Genomic DNA, 20,128 nt, shown 5'->3' with positions numbered 1-20,128 from the left:
AAGAGTAAATGATTCACCTCAAGGATTAGCTGGTTTAGTACTCAGATGGAGGACAAGAAGAGGCCATGGTGGATTTGGGTTGGGGTTCTGGGTGTCCATGGAGAATCTGTGAGCCTGGAAACACTGTAGAAGCCTGCACAGAAAGAGAAGGTTGTTTCAGTTTGAGACATACTTGAGTCTCAAGGTTCCTAAGAGCAGACAATGAACAGGCGGACATGTTGTTACAAGAGAATTATTGCCTGGAGGCTCACACTTAGGATTTTCTTTCCCAGTGCACACTAAGGTACCACTCCATGAAGACCATGGAGTGATAAGAACAGGATCCAGGTATTGAAAACAGCCATGTCCAAACAAATATAATGTGTATAACAGTCATTCAAGGCCCTGAGATGCCATGTCATACACTCCATGATCACTGTCAGGCCGCAGTTGTATCTCTGCATCCTTTCTGGCTTCACATCAGGTATCTAAGGAGCCTGGTGTTGAGTACATCTCATGCTGCACAGGAGTTGGGTCCAGAACTTGTTGGCAAAGTCTGAGTTTACCTTTTAATGGAGTCTATGACACAGATGTTAGGGTTTCACTTTTCCCCATTCTATGAGGGTTCCTCCAGGACCTGACCACCAAATGTTGCCCTGGTGATGAACCTCCTACAGGGACCACCTTGGTATGCGAGAGAGGTAGCAGAGTGTGAAGCAGGAGAGATGGGCCTGCAAACAGTGCAGTCCCTGAGGTTGAATGTCTGGGTACTTTCTGAATGCCACAGTGATTTCTACACACCTAGAATCCATTTTATACAAATTTAACAGTGGAAAGTGGCTATGGGGTGCAGTTGGTTAAGGGTCTCAAAATCACTGTGGATCTTGTCCTTCCTTCCTGTCTCTGCCATATGGACTACCAGGTCTAATCATAGTCTGACATTCATCTTGAGCATATGGTTAAACTACCTGTCAAAGGTGATTGCCAAGGTCTCATGTCTACACATCAATGATCAGAAAAAACTATCATATAGTTCTGTGTGAGAGAGAAATTGCAATGACAATGGTTATAATAACTGCTAAAGGCCTGGCTGCCTCTTCCTCCCACCCCTTCAGCCACATCAGAAACCCACTCCAATATTCAAGCATGGGAAGAGCACTTGTCCCTCCAGGTGTTGTGTGGTTGGCACAGCCCAGGAGGGCACTGAAGCAGCTGACCCTAGGAATCAAGAGTGACCTCCCTGCAGAAGACAATGCTAGTCACTCTGTCCTCATAGTTCCATGCTCTCCCAGAATGGCAGCAACATCCTTCTTCAGAGAATAATCCTCAACTACGGGAAGGTTTGCTACAGTAACTTGCTAAGCAGACTGTAGGAGATGTGCATTACAGAGCATTCATTCCCAGCCTATACCTTACTACATGTACAAAATCGGCAGCATGCATACAGCAGTGAGTTCAGAGACCTGTGCTCCAAACTAAGGCCAGGACAGAGTATAAGGTAACCCCACCAGATGTCAGCATCTCAAGGGGGAACCACTGTGAACTGCATGATCTGCAGATCCTCACTGAGCTTTCTCCCCCTAAAACTGTCACAGCCAACGCCAGGGCCTTCTATGAGGAATCTGAGCTGCCACCCAGCTGACTGCCTCCATCTGTTTTCTGTTGTTATCACTGAGGCCACAGAGCAGACAGTAGACAGAGGGGTGTGTCAGTTAGGCTTATGTCTCTGGGACAGCACATCTGAGATAACCCACTGAGGGAAGCAAAGGTTTGGTTTGAACCACAGTTTCAGAGACTTCAGGCTGGGGTCTGCTGGCTTCTTTCCTTTGGGCCTGAGGGAGGGCAAGCTTTGTGCATCAAAAGACACTATCAAGAGGCTCATCCTGGGACATGGGCAGGTGGGTAAAGTGCTGGTCTCATATGCATGAGGATCTGAGTTATATTCCCTGATGCAGAAGTAAAACAGGTTAGTGTGGTAGCATGAACATGTGATCCCAGCTCTGGGGTGGATTCCTGGGACTTCCTGGCTAGTGAACCTTGACAATCAATGAATTCCAGGTCTATGCAGAGACCTTATCCTAAAACCAAGGTGGATGAGGAATGGCAGTTTAAGTTGACCTCTGACCTTCATATGGATGTGCACATGGATGCACACATACACATTCACAAACTCAGAGAACCACATAAAGTAAGTGTTCAAGGAGAAAGAGAAAAGGGCTGGGGAGCTAGCTTAGTGGTGGGATGCTGGCTTGGCTTATATATGTGAAGTTTAGTGTCCCCAGCACCGTGAGACTGAAGAGATAACCCCCAGGATGGTAGAAAATGTCTGCAGCTCAGTCATCTGTGCATGGAATTCTTATAAACTCAAACAGTTGGATAACAAAGCCATCCTTCACACCACCAGGAAGGCTGTATGGTTCCTCAGCTGTTATATCAGTGTGTCCTCACAGCCAGGCTGGGTATGGGTCAGCAGGGACCAAAGCTGTGGTGATGGAGAAGATGGACACCATCTAGCTGGACTGGATCACACTCCTGGATTGACTCAGCATTGACTAGTGTCTGGTCCTGGGATCCTTCACAGTTGGCAGTCAACACTGGGGCCCAACTCAGCAAGAACTGATGAGGATGCAACACGGTCTTAGGTATGAAGGACAGAGCAACAGTGGTGACCTTTGTGGTCTCTGTGGGGAAAGAGAAAGAAGGAAAAGAAGAGGGGCTTCTGCCTAGGGAAGAATCCACAGTGAGACACTGCTGTGGTGTTGAAATGATCCACATGACATAGTTATTAACAACACTAGTATTAAGCCAGTTAATGGTTTAAGTACTTTTATTAATGATCATACTAATGGTGATCTGATGACTCCAAAAGTCTGTAGGTGCCCAAGTTCAGGGATATAGCATTTTTAAAGGCAAAACCCACAAAGACCATAATTTACATACAAGTTAGATGAAGGTCAGATTAATTTAACATTTTCTTTCCTGGCAGAACAGAGTTACTATTTAAATCATAGCATGAATAATAATTTTGAGTTATAGCTTCTTTATTTATTGTGATTTCCTTTAGTTATTCTAGTCAATTCTGTGCACCATGGACATGTGCCTGGATTCTCAAGTACATGCGAAGGCAGACATGACTGTGGTGGGGAAAAAGAGAGAGATGAGAAATCTGTGAGGACACACAAGATGGAGTCAGAGCATGAAGGACTTACCTTGGTCATTTCAGTGAGAGCCTGCAGGTTGCCTTCTGACTTGTCTGTCCACACTCTCGCCCTTGGTCCTAAGGACTAAGAGGGAGACTGCTTTTGTCACACATCTGCTGATGCAGAATAAATTGCCCCCAAATAAATATACAGCTTGAAAGAATAAACATGGGATATCTTACAGTGTCAGGCACCCATGAGGAGCAGGCTGGATGATTCTTCCTCAGGGTCTCTCGTGAATCATTCAGTTTACTGAAGACTTGACACATGCTGGAGGTTCTGTGTCCAAGTTTGCTCTCATTACTTTCTTTTTCCTCTGGTGCTATAAACTGAACCAGGGTATTGTGTTTTCTGGGCAAACCCCTGACAACTGAGCTAACCCCCAGCGATCTCATGGCTTATAATGGAAAATCTCTCTGGGCCTACTCAGAGGGCTGCTCAGGTAGGCAGGAGCCTCAAGACAGGAGAGAATCTTCTCTACAGGCTCAAGATGTTATCTGCTGGCACTCTTAGCTTTTGGATTGAAGCTGGTTGTCTGCTAAGTTAATAGACTCTATTGTCACAAGGTTTAGTTCTGACACATGGGGAGGAAACATGGCTGTTCCAGAGAGCAGCACTTAGCCCATGAGAAGTTCATTAGCCTCTGACCTGCAGTGTTCCCATCTCTCTACAGTACTGAAATTCAGATCAGCCAGCCAGGCTCTGCAGACACAGATTCCTTTAGGAGTTTTCCTTCACTGCCAGACAAGGCAGCTTCCCTCCAGAAGTCTGAGAGCCAAAGAGGGGAGAGTGAGTCTCTGTTGATAATTTGCCCATTGCTGTCTGACAGGACGGTTACACAGATGCAGGTGGGGTTCTGTCAGCATCCAGGCATGTGTTTATTACTGTGTGAGTTTCTTTAAAGAAATCGGGGAGCATGGCCATAAAGTTGTTGTATTCTTGTTGAAGTAACATAGATAGTCTATGAAAACTATTATCTGCAGCCCTACCTGATGACAAGTAAGATTTATGTCCAGTGTTTTTAACTCTGACTTCTCCCTAGTTTCACATTTACCATTTACTTTTAGAGAAACAGAAAGCCACAATGGCAATCCAGTGGGCCTGTTGTTAGGAACAAAGTCGCCATGATGAGAAACAGATATTAAGATACTGGTAAGCCATGAGCCACGTGGTAACTTATAGATTAATAGAAATGGGTTAATTTAAGATATAAGAACAGTTAGCAAGAAGCCTGCCATGGCCATACAGTTTATAAGTAATGTAATTCTCTGTATGTTTACTTGGCAGACACGAGTGGGAGATATTTGTCCCAACAGCCGTTAGGCTGGGACACAGAAAAACTTCAGCTACACAGTGATATTTTGAAAAGAATATTTTTCAGCAATTGGGTCTCAACAATTGACTTTAAATATTGAATAAAATAACATTGTTAGCATATATCTATGAACAAAGTTAGGGGATTTCCCATCAGGATATGGTTCTGCCTCCTGAAGCTTCTAAATGCACATTACCAGAAATCATCCCATGTGTACATTTCCAAACTGAGCACAGAGCACAACTTGTCTGGGCCAGCGTTTCCTAAGAAGAGGGAGGAGTCCCTGGTGGGGATAAATATGCATCAATGTGCTTGGGGAGAACAACACACCAGGCAGGCAGCCACCCGAACATCAAAACTCAGCTATCACAGGCTCTGGCAGCGGGCATCAGCTCTTTAGGTAATGCCCAGGATTCTTTCTCTCTGGGGACAGGAAAGGTGCCTTTGCAGGACTATGTGCTACTGGTAATGACCTGAAGTTTTGTTTTGGAGGGGTGAGGAGTAGTTCTTGGGGCACTGGGTTAGAATCAGCAAACATTTCTGGGGTGCATATGAATCTTCTCTCCAGTCTGGGTCTTCATTTGTATGAAGATGTGGGTGCCATGATCTATTCTCGTGGACAGGGCATGGAGCCTGTTCCTTCTGACCCTCCACGGGGAGGAAGTATTGAGACCTTGACTATCCCAGGTGCAGCTGTAGGAACCAGAGGGAGAGAGGACAGTTACAGAGTCCTTGTGGGGGTGGTGACATCCCTGCAGTGCTTACAGCAGAGAGGACATGTCTTGGGGTAAGGGACCTCACTTCCACAACAGATCACATGGCTAAGAAGAGGGATCACACCCTCTCCTAATAAGGAAAAGAAGGTTACAGCTCAGCCACTGAGCCAGGTCTCCTCCACAAACAGACTAGCCTGTTTTCTGTGGAAATAATTTTGACATAATATATGGTTGAATGCTTTCCAAAGAAATAGATGCATACAGGTCCGGTGGCGGCCCACAGAGGTAGACAGGCACAGTGGTGGCTGGCAGAGACATACAGGCCCGGCGGGGACCTGCAGAGGTAGACAGGCACAGCAGTGGCGACAACCAGAGCCAGGTAGGCCAGTGGTGGCGGCCAGCAGGGGTAGACAGACCCGGCAGAAACAGGCAGGCCTGGCAGAGGCAGACAAGCCAAGTGGGGAGGCAGGTAGGCCCAGCAGGTGGCGGCTGAAACACAGTTGCAATAAAGACTACAAACTGAGCTATTGCCTACTGAAGAGCTAGTGAAAACAAGTTCTTAACCAAGAGCTTGGAACAGGAACGCCTTTAACCCCAACACCCAGAACCTGGAAACAACCTAGATGCCCGTCAACGGAAGAATAGATGAAAAAAATGTGGTACATACACAAGGGAGGACTACTCAGCAGAGAAAAACAATGAAAGCATGAAATTTGCAGGCAAATGGATGGAACTAGAAAAAATCATCCTGAGTGAGGTAACCCAAACCCAGAAAGACAGTCATGATATGTACTCACTCATAAGTGGATTCTAGATATAAAATAAAGAACAATCAGACCACAACTCATAGAACCATGGAGGCTATATATATATGGAAGTCCCTAGGACGACTGTGGCTTATAATAAATTTCGGTTTTACTCAATTACTGAGCAAGCCTCAATGAAACATCTCACTATTAAGATAAGAATACATACTTTATCAAGATGATAATAGAAAAATAAATTAATTAATTAATTTTAAACAAAAAATAAATAAAAAAGAAATAAATGCATTAGTCTGACAGTAAACAGAAGGCAAAGGCAGCTGAAATCCGTGGAATTCTGCAGGCATGTCACAGGCCTGGGGACATGTGGCATGGCTCCAACACCTGCCTCCCCTGCTCCTTCCATTCTTGTCCTACACTCTTCTGGTCTTCCCTCACTCCCATCTTCTACTTGACTCCTCATCTGATCCCCCTCCCTCCTTCTGACCTCCTTCGTCCTCTTCCTCCATTTTCTCACTCCAGCTTCTTTTCCCACCTGGTCCTCTCTCCTCTGTTCTTCCCCCTCACCTTCCTGTTCCTCTAGCATCTATGTTCTCCTCTGAACTCATCTACAGTGTGGACAGAGGCTAAGGTGGGTAGCAGTGTTTACCATGATCATCAGCCTTCAACTGTAGTTTTTATGATGCTCCAAGTCCAGGAATGTATGGAGGAGATGGCCCGCTGGACATTGCCTACAAATACCCACAATGCCCATAATAAGCCATACACTTTTACTAAGAGTGTAACCTTGGTCACTCAACAGCTGCCCAGACAGTTCTACCCATTTCTTTACCCCACACAGACATTGTAACAGTCAAAATGAAATCTGGTCCAGGTATCCACGACTGGAACACCAATCAAGTTCCTTCCCATCAGGAGGCCTTCCAAGTTGAGACACAAACCTCCATGTGCTATCCTGGCAGGGCTGAGAGCACCTACCCTATTGGTCCTCCTAATACCTGTTCTCACCAAGGCTTTGGCGCTGCACCAGTCATCTCCAGAACTGCCCTCAATTAACCCTTCACACTTCCAGAAACGTGTGCTAGGTTCAGCCCAGAGCTGTGAGATTTCTTGGTTGTGTCTGCTGCAGGTTGTGGTGGGCCCTGTGCTACATGACTGGTCTAAGGATCCTTCACTGAGTCCAGAATAGAGGCTTGTGATGGGCAGAGGACACAAGTGCAAAGGAGGAGACCCCCTGCTTTCTAATGAGTCCTTATGTCAATCCAGAAGAGGAGAGGAGATTATTCAGATTCCACAAGGCTTGAGCCCATCCCCAGATTTTTCTCTTCCTTACCCTGTGACCCTGGCAAATCCCTTCAATCCTCTGGGTCTTGGTTCTCTATTAGGAATACTGGTTACAGCAACAGCAATTCTTCCTGTGGTAAAAGGGAGCAGAGGCTGTGGTGCTACCATCTGAGTGGCCAAAGCACCTCCCATGCACAGTCACAGAAGCAGCAGAGCAGGGACACAGTGCAGACTACATAGGATGACAAGGAGATGGTCATGGCACCACGTGACCCTCCCTAACAAAGGATCTTTTCTTTTCAAGCAGGACAACAGAGTAATAGCTGAGAACTTCGCTGCTGTCCTCTGCCAACAAGATGGCACACTGGGAAGGGACACTGCTGTCCAGGAAACCCAGAACAACATGACAACAGTGGACAATCTAGCACTGACCTCCACCAACACTGACTTCGCCTTCAGCCTCTACAAGGAGCTGGCTTTGAATAATTTAGATAAAAATGTCATCTTCTTCCCACTCAGCATCTCAACAGACTTGGCTGTCCTGTCCCTGAGAGCAAGGAACAAAACCCTAGAAGAGATTCTAGAAGGTCTCAAGTACAGTCTCACAGAGACCCCTGAGGCAGACATCCACCAGGGCTTGGGCACCTCCTCCACATACTCAGCCAGCCAGGGGACAAGGTGAAGATCAGCACAGGCAGCATAATATTTGTTGAAAAGCACCTGCAGATCCTGGCAGAGTTCAAGGAGAAGACAAAGGCACTGTACCAGGTCGAGGCCTCTGTGACTGACTTCCAACAGCCCCACGAGGCCAGAAAACTCATTCATGACTATGTGAGAAAAAAGGCCAAGGGGAAGATCAAGGAACTGTTCTCAGACCTGGATGAGAGTACAGTAAGGTGCTGGTGAACTACATCTACTTAAAGGTAAAGATGGTCGATGTTTCAGGGTTATACAGAAAGGATGTTGGCTGGGCACCTTTTATCCTTACACTGACCACAGGGAATGAAGTACTCATGGACTTAGAGACATGTGTGCCTAACTTCTTATTACTAACAGGCCTTACTTCTCTTCTGTGGTATTCTGGATGGTGACTGAGGTTCCTGTTACTTACTCAACAGAACCCCTGAGCTCTCAGCCTAAGAGGACTCTTTTTGGCTGTGACTTAAGCTTATTGACTAGCAGAATGCATAGCTTGCTTGTCCAGTCCTCCCTCAGTAGGGAGAAGCCATGGCTTCTCCCTGCAGAGACAGATCCCTCAGTCTGCCCACACCAGAATTTCTAATCTGTTCTTGTAGAAGGTGTCCATCCCTGCTGGAGAGCCTCTGTCTCTAGGAGGGTCCAGGTGGTCTGGAAAGTTTTTACCTAAGGAGCCTGGATACAGAAACTTAAGGAAAAAGAGGCATAGGTAGTGAAGGACCATAGCAAGTGAAGAGCCCTCTTGTATTCCTATGCAGGACCTCTCCCCTGATCCTTTCTGCATCAAGCTGGACTGGGCATGGAAAAGCAGAGACTGGGGCAAAGCCATTAGTGAGAAGAAAGATCAGGCACACAATGTTCTGTGCTCAGTGTCTGGCTGCTTTGTGAATTTTGCTTTTGTAAAACTAATAGCCTGGCAGCCTGGAAGGTTGCAATGCACAACACACACTCCTGAGCCAGGGAATCTGGAGTTACAGAGCTAATGATTTGGGAAACTAGGCTGGAATTGCTTTGATAAGGGTTTTGGGAGAGACATCCAGAGCCTACACTCAGAAATCCTGCCTGATAGAGACCATGGATTGAGGCTATAGACCAGAAAATTGTGTCTGATGAAAATCTTGATGTGACTAGACCTGGGGTGGTTTGAAGCTGGACATTGGATAGTCTAGGATAGAGGAGAACATGCTCTGAGACTCTGGACAGAAGGTCAATTGACCATGGACAGAAGCAGATAGGAGGACAGAGGACAGGAGACCAGGATAACCCCAGAGTAGTTGTGCTCTGAAGAAAAGGGAAGCAGAGTGATGGCCTGAAGGATTAGACTGCAGACGTGGCTCTTTCTGCTGTGCCCAGATCACAAGCACCAAGACTGCTTGGCTGCGAGCTGGAGATATATGTTTATGCTGTTGGATCCTGAGCCCAAGAAATTGTCAAAGTACCATGTCCCCTAGGGTGTATTGCAGATGGTCACATGCACTTGGAATGTGCATAAAGTCTAAGTAGGATATCTTTGATTCATGGAGGTGAACATGGCCCGCAAGGGAGAAGTGGACTCATTACCAGTGTCTTAGTCAACCAAATATGGGATCCTGGTAATCCAACTCTGGGAAGTTCCAGGGCCCTGGAGCTTGACTGTAAGCCCAATTTGGCTCTGGACTCTGCCTTACATTAGGTGGTTCACATTGACGAGCAACATTGACAGGTCACCCACCATCTGGAGGTTTCAGACTCTTCCTGTTTCTCTGGTAACTTGTCCCACAAGCAACTGCCTTCTAGACAGTGTTCCTCCTAAGGAAGAAGGGATTCCCCAAATCTCCCCAGGCTCTGGTCTCACCACTTTTACTTTCACTTCTCTTTAAATCATCCATTCTCAGATTCTGGATTGTTTCCCAGGTTCCTCAAATAGCCAGGCTTTGGTTTTGAGTTCCCTTTTCAAACCAAGCCTGTGGATCACTTCTCATTCATAGTTCTGCATATATCAAGGTTTTTCCAATCCAGATTATGCAAGCACCTAGGGATACTACACTCTGTGTTGTTGAAGATGGATTGATTGCTCCTTGATTCCGAAGCTGGGCCGAAATGGGGTGGAGGTGGAGTCTCCCCTGTGCTGTTACATTCTGATGGCCTGCTCCACATTTAGGGAAATGGAAGACATCATTTAACCCTCGTGACACATTCAAGTCTGAGTTCAACTATACAAGAAGAGGTCTGTGAGGGTGTCCATGATGAACATTGAGGACCTGACCACACCCTACTTCCGGGATGAGGATCTGTCCTGCTCTGTGGTGGAGCTGAAGTACAGAGGCAATGCCAGTGATCTGTTCATCCTCCCTGATGAGGGCAGGATGCAGCAGGTGGAAGCCGGCTTGCAACCAGAGACCCTGAGGAAGTGGAAGGACTCTCTGAGGCCCAGGTGTGTGTCCAAAGGAACCAGAGCTGGTCTGGCTCCGCATCCTACAGCTGACTTGAGGTCCAGTGTCCCTGTCCCTCAGAGTCTCCCTTGGCATTCAGTGTATTACCTGGAGAGTCATCAGAGACAGGTGGAGTGGAGCTGACTTCCTTTCTGAACATGGTAGTTGAGGCAAACTGTAATGTCCTTTTTGTTGTTCACACAATGAGATCACCTAGAGCAGGAGCTGAGGATTGTTCTGTGACCAACAGTCTATAATTATAGGGAATCTTGAATGGGTTTGGGGATGCAGAGGAGAGTAAGGTTGAGGTGAGACCAGCTCTGAGAATCAGCTTTGCCCTGTGTAGCCACCTCATCTCCTCACCAATCATTATTCACTCACCATCCATAGATGATGACTTGAAGACCTATGAGCTGTGCTGGAATTTAGACCCTGAGAGGGTATCAGAAACTTAAGTACATAATTTCTTATCCTCACAGGCTCACCTTGAAATTGAAGAGGAGAGAGTAGGTGATTGAAAATACAATTAATCATTATTTGACTAGTTAAAAAGTGAGAAGTAGTAATGTTTAAAAAAGCGGTGGGTGGAATGTCTAAGGATAAGGAAAGCTGGAGTCAGAAGGAGTGAGCAATTTTAAACAGATTGATCATTAGATGAAGTCTGAGGGTCCACATGACAGCGAAGTACTGCATTTTGTGGATCTTGGAAAAAAGCATTCTTGGTAAGGTAACTGCTAGTACCAAGTCTCATCACCTGCCCTTGTATAAACTCTCAGTCATTGATGGTTAGTTAATGCATTAGGAAAGAAAAATCAAGTGGTCTAGGATGGATGGAAAGAGGGTTGCTCTCCTGTGAGAGGGCTGTCTGTGGAGAGGTGCCCTAGTGAAAAGGTGGGTTGGTGTGGTGATGGAGTCCAGTGACTCTTACATTTCTCTTTTTTATTCTCAGGATGATTGATGATCTCTACATGCCCAAGTTCTCCATCTCCACTGACTACAGCCTGGAGATAGACTTTCACAGCTGGGCATCAGGGAGTCTTCTTTACAATGGCTGACCTGTCTGAGATCACAGGGGCCAAGGACCTGAGAGTCTCTCAGGCAAGGCAAGAAACACTGGGTGGTTCTCACTGGGTGCCACAATACGTATGCTGAAAGCCAGGTGGCAAGAGGAGATTGTAAATGTGTGAGAAAGCCTGCATTGTGAAATTCCCTCATCTTGGGAGAGCTGGATTTCAACCTAGATACCCCTGCTGGAGACCATGCACCAATCCCTCCTCTCTCCCCTGAACATAACTTCACCCAGGAGCCCAGGGTGGGGAAAAAGCCTGTGCTTGATGTTAGACCACCATAGGCACTGACCTGTGCTGTAGTGCAGATACCACCCACAATCCACTGCAGGGCAAATCACAACCAGCCTCAGCTTCTTCACTGCAAAGCTGACTCAGTACTTCCTGATGAGCACACAGAACAGTAGCAGTAAGGAAATAACAAGGAATTAATGGCAGTTATGATGAAAAGCTTAAGAATAGGGGAGAAGATGCCTTAGGACCCCACACTACAGTCCCAGATGCACAGATCGGCAATGCCTTCTGTCTGTCCAGTGACCACTCTGACCCCTGGGTGCAAACCTGTACAAAAGGACATGGCAGTTTAATAAAGAGAAGCCATGCCCTGTGCATTGTAGTTGTATGTCCCAAGGAGGCTGGAGCAGGAGGGATACTGAAATCTGCTCTTGCTGCCAGCACACTGGCTGTTCACTGTGGGTCTCCTGAGAAGTTGCCTGTGGAGTAAGGACTGGCATTGCCTACACCCATACCCAGTTTGAGGACAACTCAGGTCCTCAGTGACTGAGCAGACTCAGGGGATGCCTCATCTCACGCCCTGAGCAGAGACTAGGAAATACCAGGTGTAGAGCTCACTGTAGAAACAAACAGCTTTACCAGCAGCTGAGGCCAGCAGTGGATGCTTGCTACAGGAATCTCCTCAACTGCCATCCCTGGTCTCCAGTGAGTGATGTCTTTCTTCTACAGGTGGTCCACAAGGCTGTGCCGGATGTGGCTGAGACAGGCACTAAGCAGTAGCTACCACAAGAGTCAAAGCTGTCCCTTGTAGTGCAAAATTTATATTGATGACATATCCATTTCAACAGGCCATTCCTGATGTTTGTCTCTGAAACAATTACTCAGATGACCCTATTTCTGGCCAAAATCTCCAACCCTAAGTGAGGCTAGAGCTTCCCAAGGTGAGAGGCTTCTGCCCAGGAGCCCAGGAGGAAGCCTGAATGTGGGTGTGTACATCTTGGACTCCATGCTCTGATTGGCTTTGTATACCTGGCTTGGACAGTGACCTTGACTAACGCCATGACTCCTACATGCACAGGAGCCTTGGACTGTGAGTGACAGGCTCTCGGGCCTCTTGGGAGCACCTAATTTTTTTTGAGCCTGGAATCTACCTATATGCCCTCTCCCTGCTCACTCACATGTATTGCCCTGTACCCCAAATGTGGGCACTGTGAGGTAGGCTCAGTCCCAGTATTGTCTCTAGGCATATTGGCCTTCAGCTTCCTTGGCCTTGATGGGATCATGCAAGCTTATAGGCCAATCCATGAGGACCAGGACCAGGACTGAGAAGGGAGATTGCTGCACTGAATCTCACTCCTGCATCTGGTACCTCCTGGTGACAAGTTCTTGCCTTGTGATTTCCCTCTCCAGTCCCTAGGCTCTGCCACCCACTGCCCTTTGCAGCAGATGCTGGCCTTGCACATATCTGGCCCACTGTTGGAGCCTTCACTCATCTTGAGGGGCCAATTGGTCAGACCAGCTCCTTTCCCCCAGCACTCCTACTTAGGGCACAGTACCCATTTTCTAGGTTGGCAACTGATGTACCTGAAATTATAGATAGACATCTCCAACTTCATCACCCAGGGTTTGGAGCAAAAGATCAATAAAGGTATAATTCACTCAGCTCCTATTGGCAGGGGTGTGCCCTCTAGTGACCACAGGGTAGTAGAAATTGTCACCCATGCCCTGTGATTCCTGTGATGGACCTCTGACCTACATGTTATTATCAATCCTTTTTATGGATCAGGAAACTGAGGCACAGAGAATCTTAGTCATTTCCCATTAACTCACAGCTAGACATTATGACTGGGTGAATGTTCTTCAAGTGTCCCTATGCCGGAGGAACAGTTTTCACCAAGTGGGGATCTGTGCACAGGCATCACCATGGTGGTATGCAGGTGGATCATAAAACAAGGCTTGAGATACTTCACAGAGAGCTCCCAAAAGCACATATGGATCATGTGACCTCTGTGTTGAAGTCAGAGGAGGGTGAGAATGTCATCACATGACCAGAAAGAATGTCTTGGGCAGGGTTCACAATAATGGAGGCATTTCTAAGGATCTGAGAGGAAGTGAGTCTTTGGGACAACACAGCAGAAGGGTGGTGGAGAGGAAGAGGCAATTACAGACACAAGATGGCAAAGAGCCTGGCTCTGGGAGGATTATGATTTTCCTCAGAGCTACAGTGAGCATAGAAGGGGTTAATTGGTGTTTGCTGTCTTATGTAGGGATATTTGAGCTAATTCAGTCTGTCTAGATTGAAGGGGAACTGGGTGATCTTGCCTAAGGTAGCTGACATTTGTGGGAAGATTTGGATGGCTCCTGGCAAACAGAAATGCACCATGGGTAATTTGCTTCTCTGTTACACAGAGACCTGCCTATAGGCTTCTGTTTACTGAGCCAAAAGCCTTCTTATTAGGACCATCACTGGGGGGACAGCAGCTTTGAACCTAATACCTGCCTGCTCAGTGCCTGCCTAACACCTCTCCATCCTTGACACAAACACCACAGCTCTCATCCTGAGGGGAATGACAGACACTTTATAAGAGCCATTTTGAGTGACAATGAGCTGAAAACAGATTTCTATCACCCAAATTCCATGTTCCAGTATGGAAACAGTTTCATGAAAACTTGATAGCTTAACCAAACAAAGTCACAAATCAAGGCAAGTTTAAAATGCAGAGGTAGGGACATCAGGGAGGCAGATGTATCATCAAGATCAGGGACCTTCTCCCCAGGTTCAAGATGTTATCTGCTGGCATTCTTAGCTTTTGGATCGAAGCTGTTTGTCTGCTAAGTGAATAGACTCTATTGTCACAAGGTTGAGTTCTGACACAGAGGGAGGAAACATGGCTGTTCCAGAGAGCAGCACTTAGGCCATGAGAAGGTCATTAGCCTCTGACCTGCAGTGTTCCCATCTCTCTACAGTGCTGAAATTCAGATCAGCCAGCCAGGCTCTGCAGACACAGATTCCTTTAGGAGTTTTCCTTCACTGCCAGACAAGGCAGCTTCCCTCCAGAAGTCTGATAGCTAGAGAAAGGAGAGCAAGTCTGTATTTGAACATGTCCCTTGCTGCTAGACAGGACAGTTGGTTACACAGATGCAGGTAGGGTTCTGTCAGTATCGAGGCAAGTTTTTGGTAATGTGTGTTTCCCTAAAGAAACCAGGGAGCATGAACATAGAGATGTGTTCTTTTCAAAGTGACTTAGAAAGTATAGGTTAGATGTTAGCTGCAAACCTATCCCATGATACGCAGGGCTTATGCCCTGTTTTTTTAACTCTAACTTCGTACCTGTTCCACACTGACCATTAAATGATTAGAGAAACAGAAAGCCACAAACGCAATCCAGTGGGTTTATTGTTTACAAACATTAGGAACTGGTTCTACCTCCTGGAGCTTCTTAATGCACATTACCAGAAATCATCCCATCTGCACACTTCCAGACTAACCACAGAGCACAACTTGTTCAGGACAGCATTTCCTAAGAAGAAGCAGGAGTCTCTGGCCATTTTTCAGATCTCTCATGTAGAGAAGCTTTGGTTTTGAGTTCCCCTTTCCAAACGAAGCCTGTGGATTACTTCTCATTTACAGTTCTACATTTGTCAATGTTTATTTCTAATCTAGACTGTGTAACCAGTAAGGGGCACTCTAGGTTATTGAAGATGGACTGATTTGTGTCAAGACTAAAAAACTGGGCAGAAATGAGGTGGAGGTGGAGTCTCTCTGCTAATGGAACAATTTGATGGCCTGCTTCACATTTAGGGAAATGGAAGAGAATCTTTGAGCCTCATTTCACATTTGAGTCTGACTTCTACTTGGACAAGAAGAGGTCTGTGGAGGTGCCCATGATGCACCTTAAGTCTCTCAAGACACCCTATTTCCAGGATGATGATCTGTCCGGCTCTGTGGTGGAGCTTAAGTACACAGGCAATGCCAGTGCCCTTTTCATCCTCCCTGATGAGGGCAGGATGCAGCAGGTGGAAGCCAGCTTACAACCAGAGACCCTGAGGAAGTGGGGGGGACTCTATGAGGCCCAGGCAGATGTGTACAGGAAGCAGCACTGGTCTGACTCCCCATCCTCCTGTTGGCCTGAGCCACAGTGTCCCTGTCCTCCAGAGTCTCTCTGTAGTGTAATGGTTCAAGAGTCCACAGAGACAGGTGGAGCAGAGGTGACTTTCCCTCTGCTGACTCCATAGTTCGGGGCCACACAGATGTAATTTTGTTGTCACATTTTGGTGTCATTTTGTTGTTCACAAGAAAAATCAGCTGGAGCAGGGGCTGAGTTTGATCTGTGTCTAACAGGCTGTAAGTACAGGAAATCTTGAATGGGTTTTGGAAGGCAGAGAGAGGTGAGCTTGAGATGAGATCAGCTCTGAGAATCAGCTCTGCCCTGTGTAGCCATCTCATCCTCTCATCACTTGTTCATCCACCATTCTTGGGATGGTGACCTGAAGACCCACTATGTGCCATGCTATGATTTAGATGCTTAGAGTAATCAGAGACTCAAGCACAAACTTTCTTACCCTTGAGGATTCTTCTTGGAATGAGGAAGAGAGAGTGGAGACATGAAAGTGCAAGTAATCATTATTTGATTAGTTAAAAGTTGAGGAGGGGTGAGATTGACAAGGGATTCAAGGATAAGGAAAGCTGGAGTCAGATGCAGTGTGAAATTTAAAATAGATTCATTAGGAGATGTCTGAGGGTCCAGAGGGCAGAGGAAGGGCTCCATTTTGTGGATCTGGAAGAAAAGCATTCTCCTCAGAGGAACAGGAAGTACCAAGCTATGTTGTCTGGCCCCTGTAAACACTCTCAGGCACTCACAGATAATTAATGCATTTGAAGAGCAAATCATGTGGTCTAGACATGGATGGAAAGCGGGCTTCTCTCCAGTGAGAGGGCTGTCTCTGGTTACCCAGCTATCAGGTGCATTGATGGAGCAACAGGGTCCATTGACTTTTGTATTTCTCTTTTTCATTCACAGGAAGATCGTTGATCTCTACATGCCCAAGTTCTACATTTCCACTGACTACAACCTGAAGAAAATCCTTCCACACCTGGGCATCAACAAAGTCTTCTCCTCACAGGCTGACCTGTCTGGGATCACTGAGGACAAGAACCTGAGAGTCTCTCAGGTAAGCCAAGACACACTGGGTAGTTCACTTTGGTGCCTGAATGTGGATGGTGAAGGACAAGTCACATATGGGGAACAGTAAATGTGTGAGAAAGCCTGCATTTCTGAGATTCCCTCATCCTGGAAGAGCTGGATTACAGCCCAAATACTCCTGCTTGGTATCATGCAGCCAGTCCTTCCTGTACCCCCTGAGCATAATCTCACCTAGGAGACTATGGTGGGAAAAGCCTGTGTTTGGTCTTAGACCACCTAGGCATGACCCTGTACTGCAGTGTGGATACCACCCACATTCTGCTGCAGTGCAAATCATTTCCAGTCTCAGCTTTTTCACTGCAGAGCTGGCCAGGATTTCTTGACTAGTACACAGAATGGTAGTAGTAAAGGAAATAATAATGAATGAATGGCAATTGAGATGAAAAGCTTAAGAACAGGTGAGAAGATGCCTTAGATCCCACATTACGTTTCTAGACACACAGCCTGGGAATGCCTAATGCTCTCTCCAGTGCCCACTGAGAGGCTTGAGCTCAGATTGTACGAGCAGGACATGCCATTCTGGGAATGAGAAGCCATGTCCTATGCATCACTGTTGTATTTACCAAGGAAGATGGAGTAGGAAGATGTGGAAACCTGCACTGGCTGCCAGCACCCTTGCTGTTCTCTGTGGATCTCCTGAAGCTGTCTTGGGAGTAATGACTGGTTCTACCTACACTCATCCTCCAGTTTGTAGGGTTTTTGAGGACAACACAGATTCTCAGAGATTGAGGAGACCCAGGCCATGCCTCATCTCACTCCCTGAGCAGACACTTGGAAACATCAGGGGTAGAGCTCACGGTAGAACAAACATCTTCATCAGCAACTGAAGCCAGCAGTGAATGCTTGCTCCAGGAATCTCTTCTCCTGCTCTCCCTGGTCTCCAGTGAGTGATGTCTTTCTCCTGCAGGTGGTCCACAAGAGTGTGCTGAACATGGCTGAGACAGGCACAGAAACAGCTGCCACCACGGGATGGAGTCCTGTGGGATCAGCTCTAATTTTGAACCCTTTGAGAATGTATTTCAACGGGCCATTCATGATGATTGTCTCTGACACAAATACTCAGACTCCACTCTTTATGGACAAAGTCACAAATCCCAAGGGAAACTAGAATTTCTCAAGTGGTGAGGCTTCTTCCTGCAGGCCAGGGATTGAGCCTGTATGTGGTCTCTATGTGCAATTTGGCCTCCATGCTCTGACTGGCTGTGGCATGCCGGTATTGGACAGTGACAGTGAATAACTGTATGACTCCCTCATGGACAGAATACTGGGGACAGTCAAATGTCAGGTTCCCTGTCCTCTGACAGCACTGGCTCACATTCCTGAGCCTGAACTCTGTCTTTGTGTTCCTCCCTGCTGCCTCTCATGTATCTGCTTCTACACAAAAGCCGGGGCCCTGGCAGGTAGGATCTGTTCCTATCGAGGCTCTGGTTATGTCTGCCTTCAGCTTCTGCAGGCTTGATGGGACTATGCAAACTTAGAGGCCAACCCCAGCCCCAGCACTGAGAAGGGAATCTGCCATCCTGTGTCTATTTCCAGCATCTGGGCCCACTGTGTGCCCAGTTCCTGCCTCACACTTTCCTTTTCCAGGCTCTGCCACCCACTGTCCCTCCCTTGCAGGGACTCCTGACCCTGCCCACATCTGGCACAGTTTTTGAATCTTTCATTCCTGCAGCTCATGGAGTCAGTTGGTCAGACCAGCTTCTTTCCCCTTAGGACACAAACCTAGGGCAGTGGAGTCCTTTTCTAGGTTCCCCACTGACCAACTTCACACAACAGATGGACACCTCTGCCTTCCTTACCCAAAATGCAGGGCTTGGAGCAAAGGATCAATAAACATATAACTGCTCAGAAAATGTCCAGGCCGTGTTCACTCAGCTCCTGTTGGCAGGGATGTATCCTCTAGTGACCATAGCATAGTAGAGATTATCACTCACAGTCTGTGATTCCTGTGATGGACCTCTGACCTACATGTTTTTATTAGTCCTTTTTAAGTATGAGGAATCTAAGGCACAGAGATTCTTAGTCCTTTGCCATGACCTCACAGCTAGACAATATGACGGCCAGGATGTGCTTCAAGTGTCCTGATGTCAGAGGAACAGTTTTCACAAGCAAGGGTTCTGTGCACATGCATCAACATGGTGGTGTGAAGGTGAATCATAAAACAAGGCTCTGGATGCTTCACAGAGAACTTCCTAAACATTTTATGGATCATGTGACCTATGTGCTGTGGGAGAGTAGGATGAGAAGGCAGTTGGGTGACCAGAAAGAATGCTTTGGGCAGGACAAGGAACTATGGAGGCATTTTAAGAATCATTGTGGGTTAAAGTAAAAGAAGAAACATTGGATTGCCAAGATTCTGGACTGTGAGAATTCTCAAATAACTCAAAACTACAGGGAACTTTGAAGGGCTGAGTCACTGTTCCTGCCTTGGGAAATATAACTCTGTGTGGCTCTAGAGCAGAGAACTGCTCTGGGTAAATATGGGGATTTTCACTGAAGGCAGTTTCATGGACCATCAGGCTGCTTAGGAGAAGAGAGTGGGTGATTTAGCTCAAGGATGAACTGGTTTGGTGTCTACACAGAGGATGAGAGGTGGTCACAGTGCATTTGGGTTGGGGTGCTGGGTGTCCATGGAGAATCTCTGAGCCTGGAAACACTGCTGGAAGCCTGCATAGACAGGGAAAGTTATTCATTCAATTTGAGACACACTTGAGTCTTGAGGCACCTAAGAACATACAATGAATAGGTGAAGTCGTGGTTACAGAGAATTACAGCCTGGAGGCTCACACACAGGATTCCCTTCTCCAGTGTGCACTTAGGTACCACTCCAACAGGACCATGGAGAGATAAGAACAGGACCCATGTATTGAAAACATCCATGTCCCAACACATCCAGTGTATCCAACAGTCAGTCAAGGCCCTAAGGTCAGCACCTCATGTACTCCCTGATCACTTATAGGCCTCAGCTGCAATCCTGCATCCTTCTTGGCTTCTGCACAGGTATCTAAATAGCCTGGTGCTGAGTACCTCTCATACTGCCTGTGAACTGTTTCCAGAAGTGTTGGCAAAGTCCACCTCTTAAGGGAATCTAGGACACAGGCATCAGGGTTTTACTTTTGCCCATTCTATGAGAGTTCTCCCAGGATTTGGCCACCAAATGGTGCCAAGGTGATGAACCCTCTAGAGGGACTGCTTCGGGGTGCAATAGAAGTAGCTGACTGTGAGGGAAAGAGGTTTACAGTAGTGATCTCAGACACC

At 46.9% G+C, this 20,128-nt stretch overlaps 1 protein-coding gene and 1 pseudogene across 1 annotated transcript; both read left to right on the top strand.

Moving 5' to 3' along the window:
• The first annotated feature begins 7,499 nt into the window (after window positions 1–7,499).
• Window positions 7,500–18,723, top strand: LOC114688404 (annotated as a pseudogene).
• Window positions 10,022–11,459, top strand: LOC114688395 (serine protease inhibitor A3N-like). The gene is made up of 2 exons (XM_037210806.1): window positions 10,022–10,367; window positions 11,315–11,459. The coding sequence occupies exons 1-2, from the start codon at window positions 10,177–10,179 to the stop codon at window positions 11,418–11,420; spliced, it is 297 nt and encodes a 98-aa protein (XP_037066701.1). The 5' UTR covers window positions 10,022–10,176; the 3' UTR covers window positions 11,421–11,459.
• Window positions 18,724–20,128: the final 1,405 nt, after the last annotated feature.

This window comes from Peromyscus leucopus, chromosome 14, assembly GCF_004664715.2.
Source record: "Peromyscus leucopus breed LL Stock chromosome 14, UCI_PerLeu_2.1, whole genome shotgun sequence".
Classification (NCBI taxonomy): domain Eukaryota; kingdom Metazoa; phylum Chordata; class Mammalia; order Rodentia; family Cricetidae; genus Peromyscus; species Peromyscus leucopus.
Note: the sequence above shows the minus strand (reverse complement) of the source record. Positions and strands in the feature narration are given on the sequence as shown.

Coding starts and splice junctions, on each gene's coding strand:
- LOC114688395 (XM_037210806.1), top strand. CDS start 10,177: ATGATGAACATTGAGGACCTGACCACACCCTACTTCCGGGATGAGGAT. Junction 10,368..11,314: donor AAGGACTCTCTGAGGCCCAG/GTGTGTGTCCAA, acceptor TTTTATTCTCAG/GATGATTGATGATCTCTACA.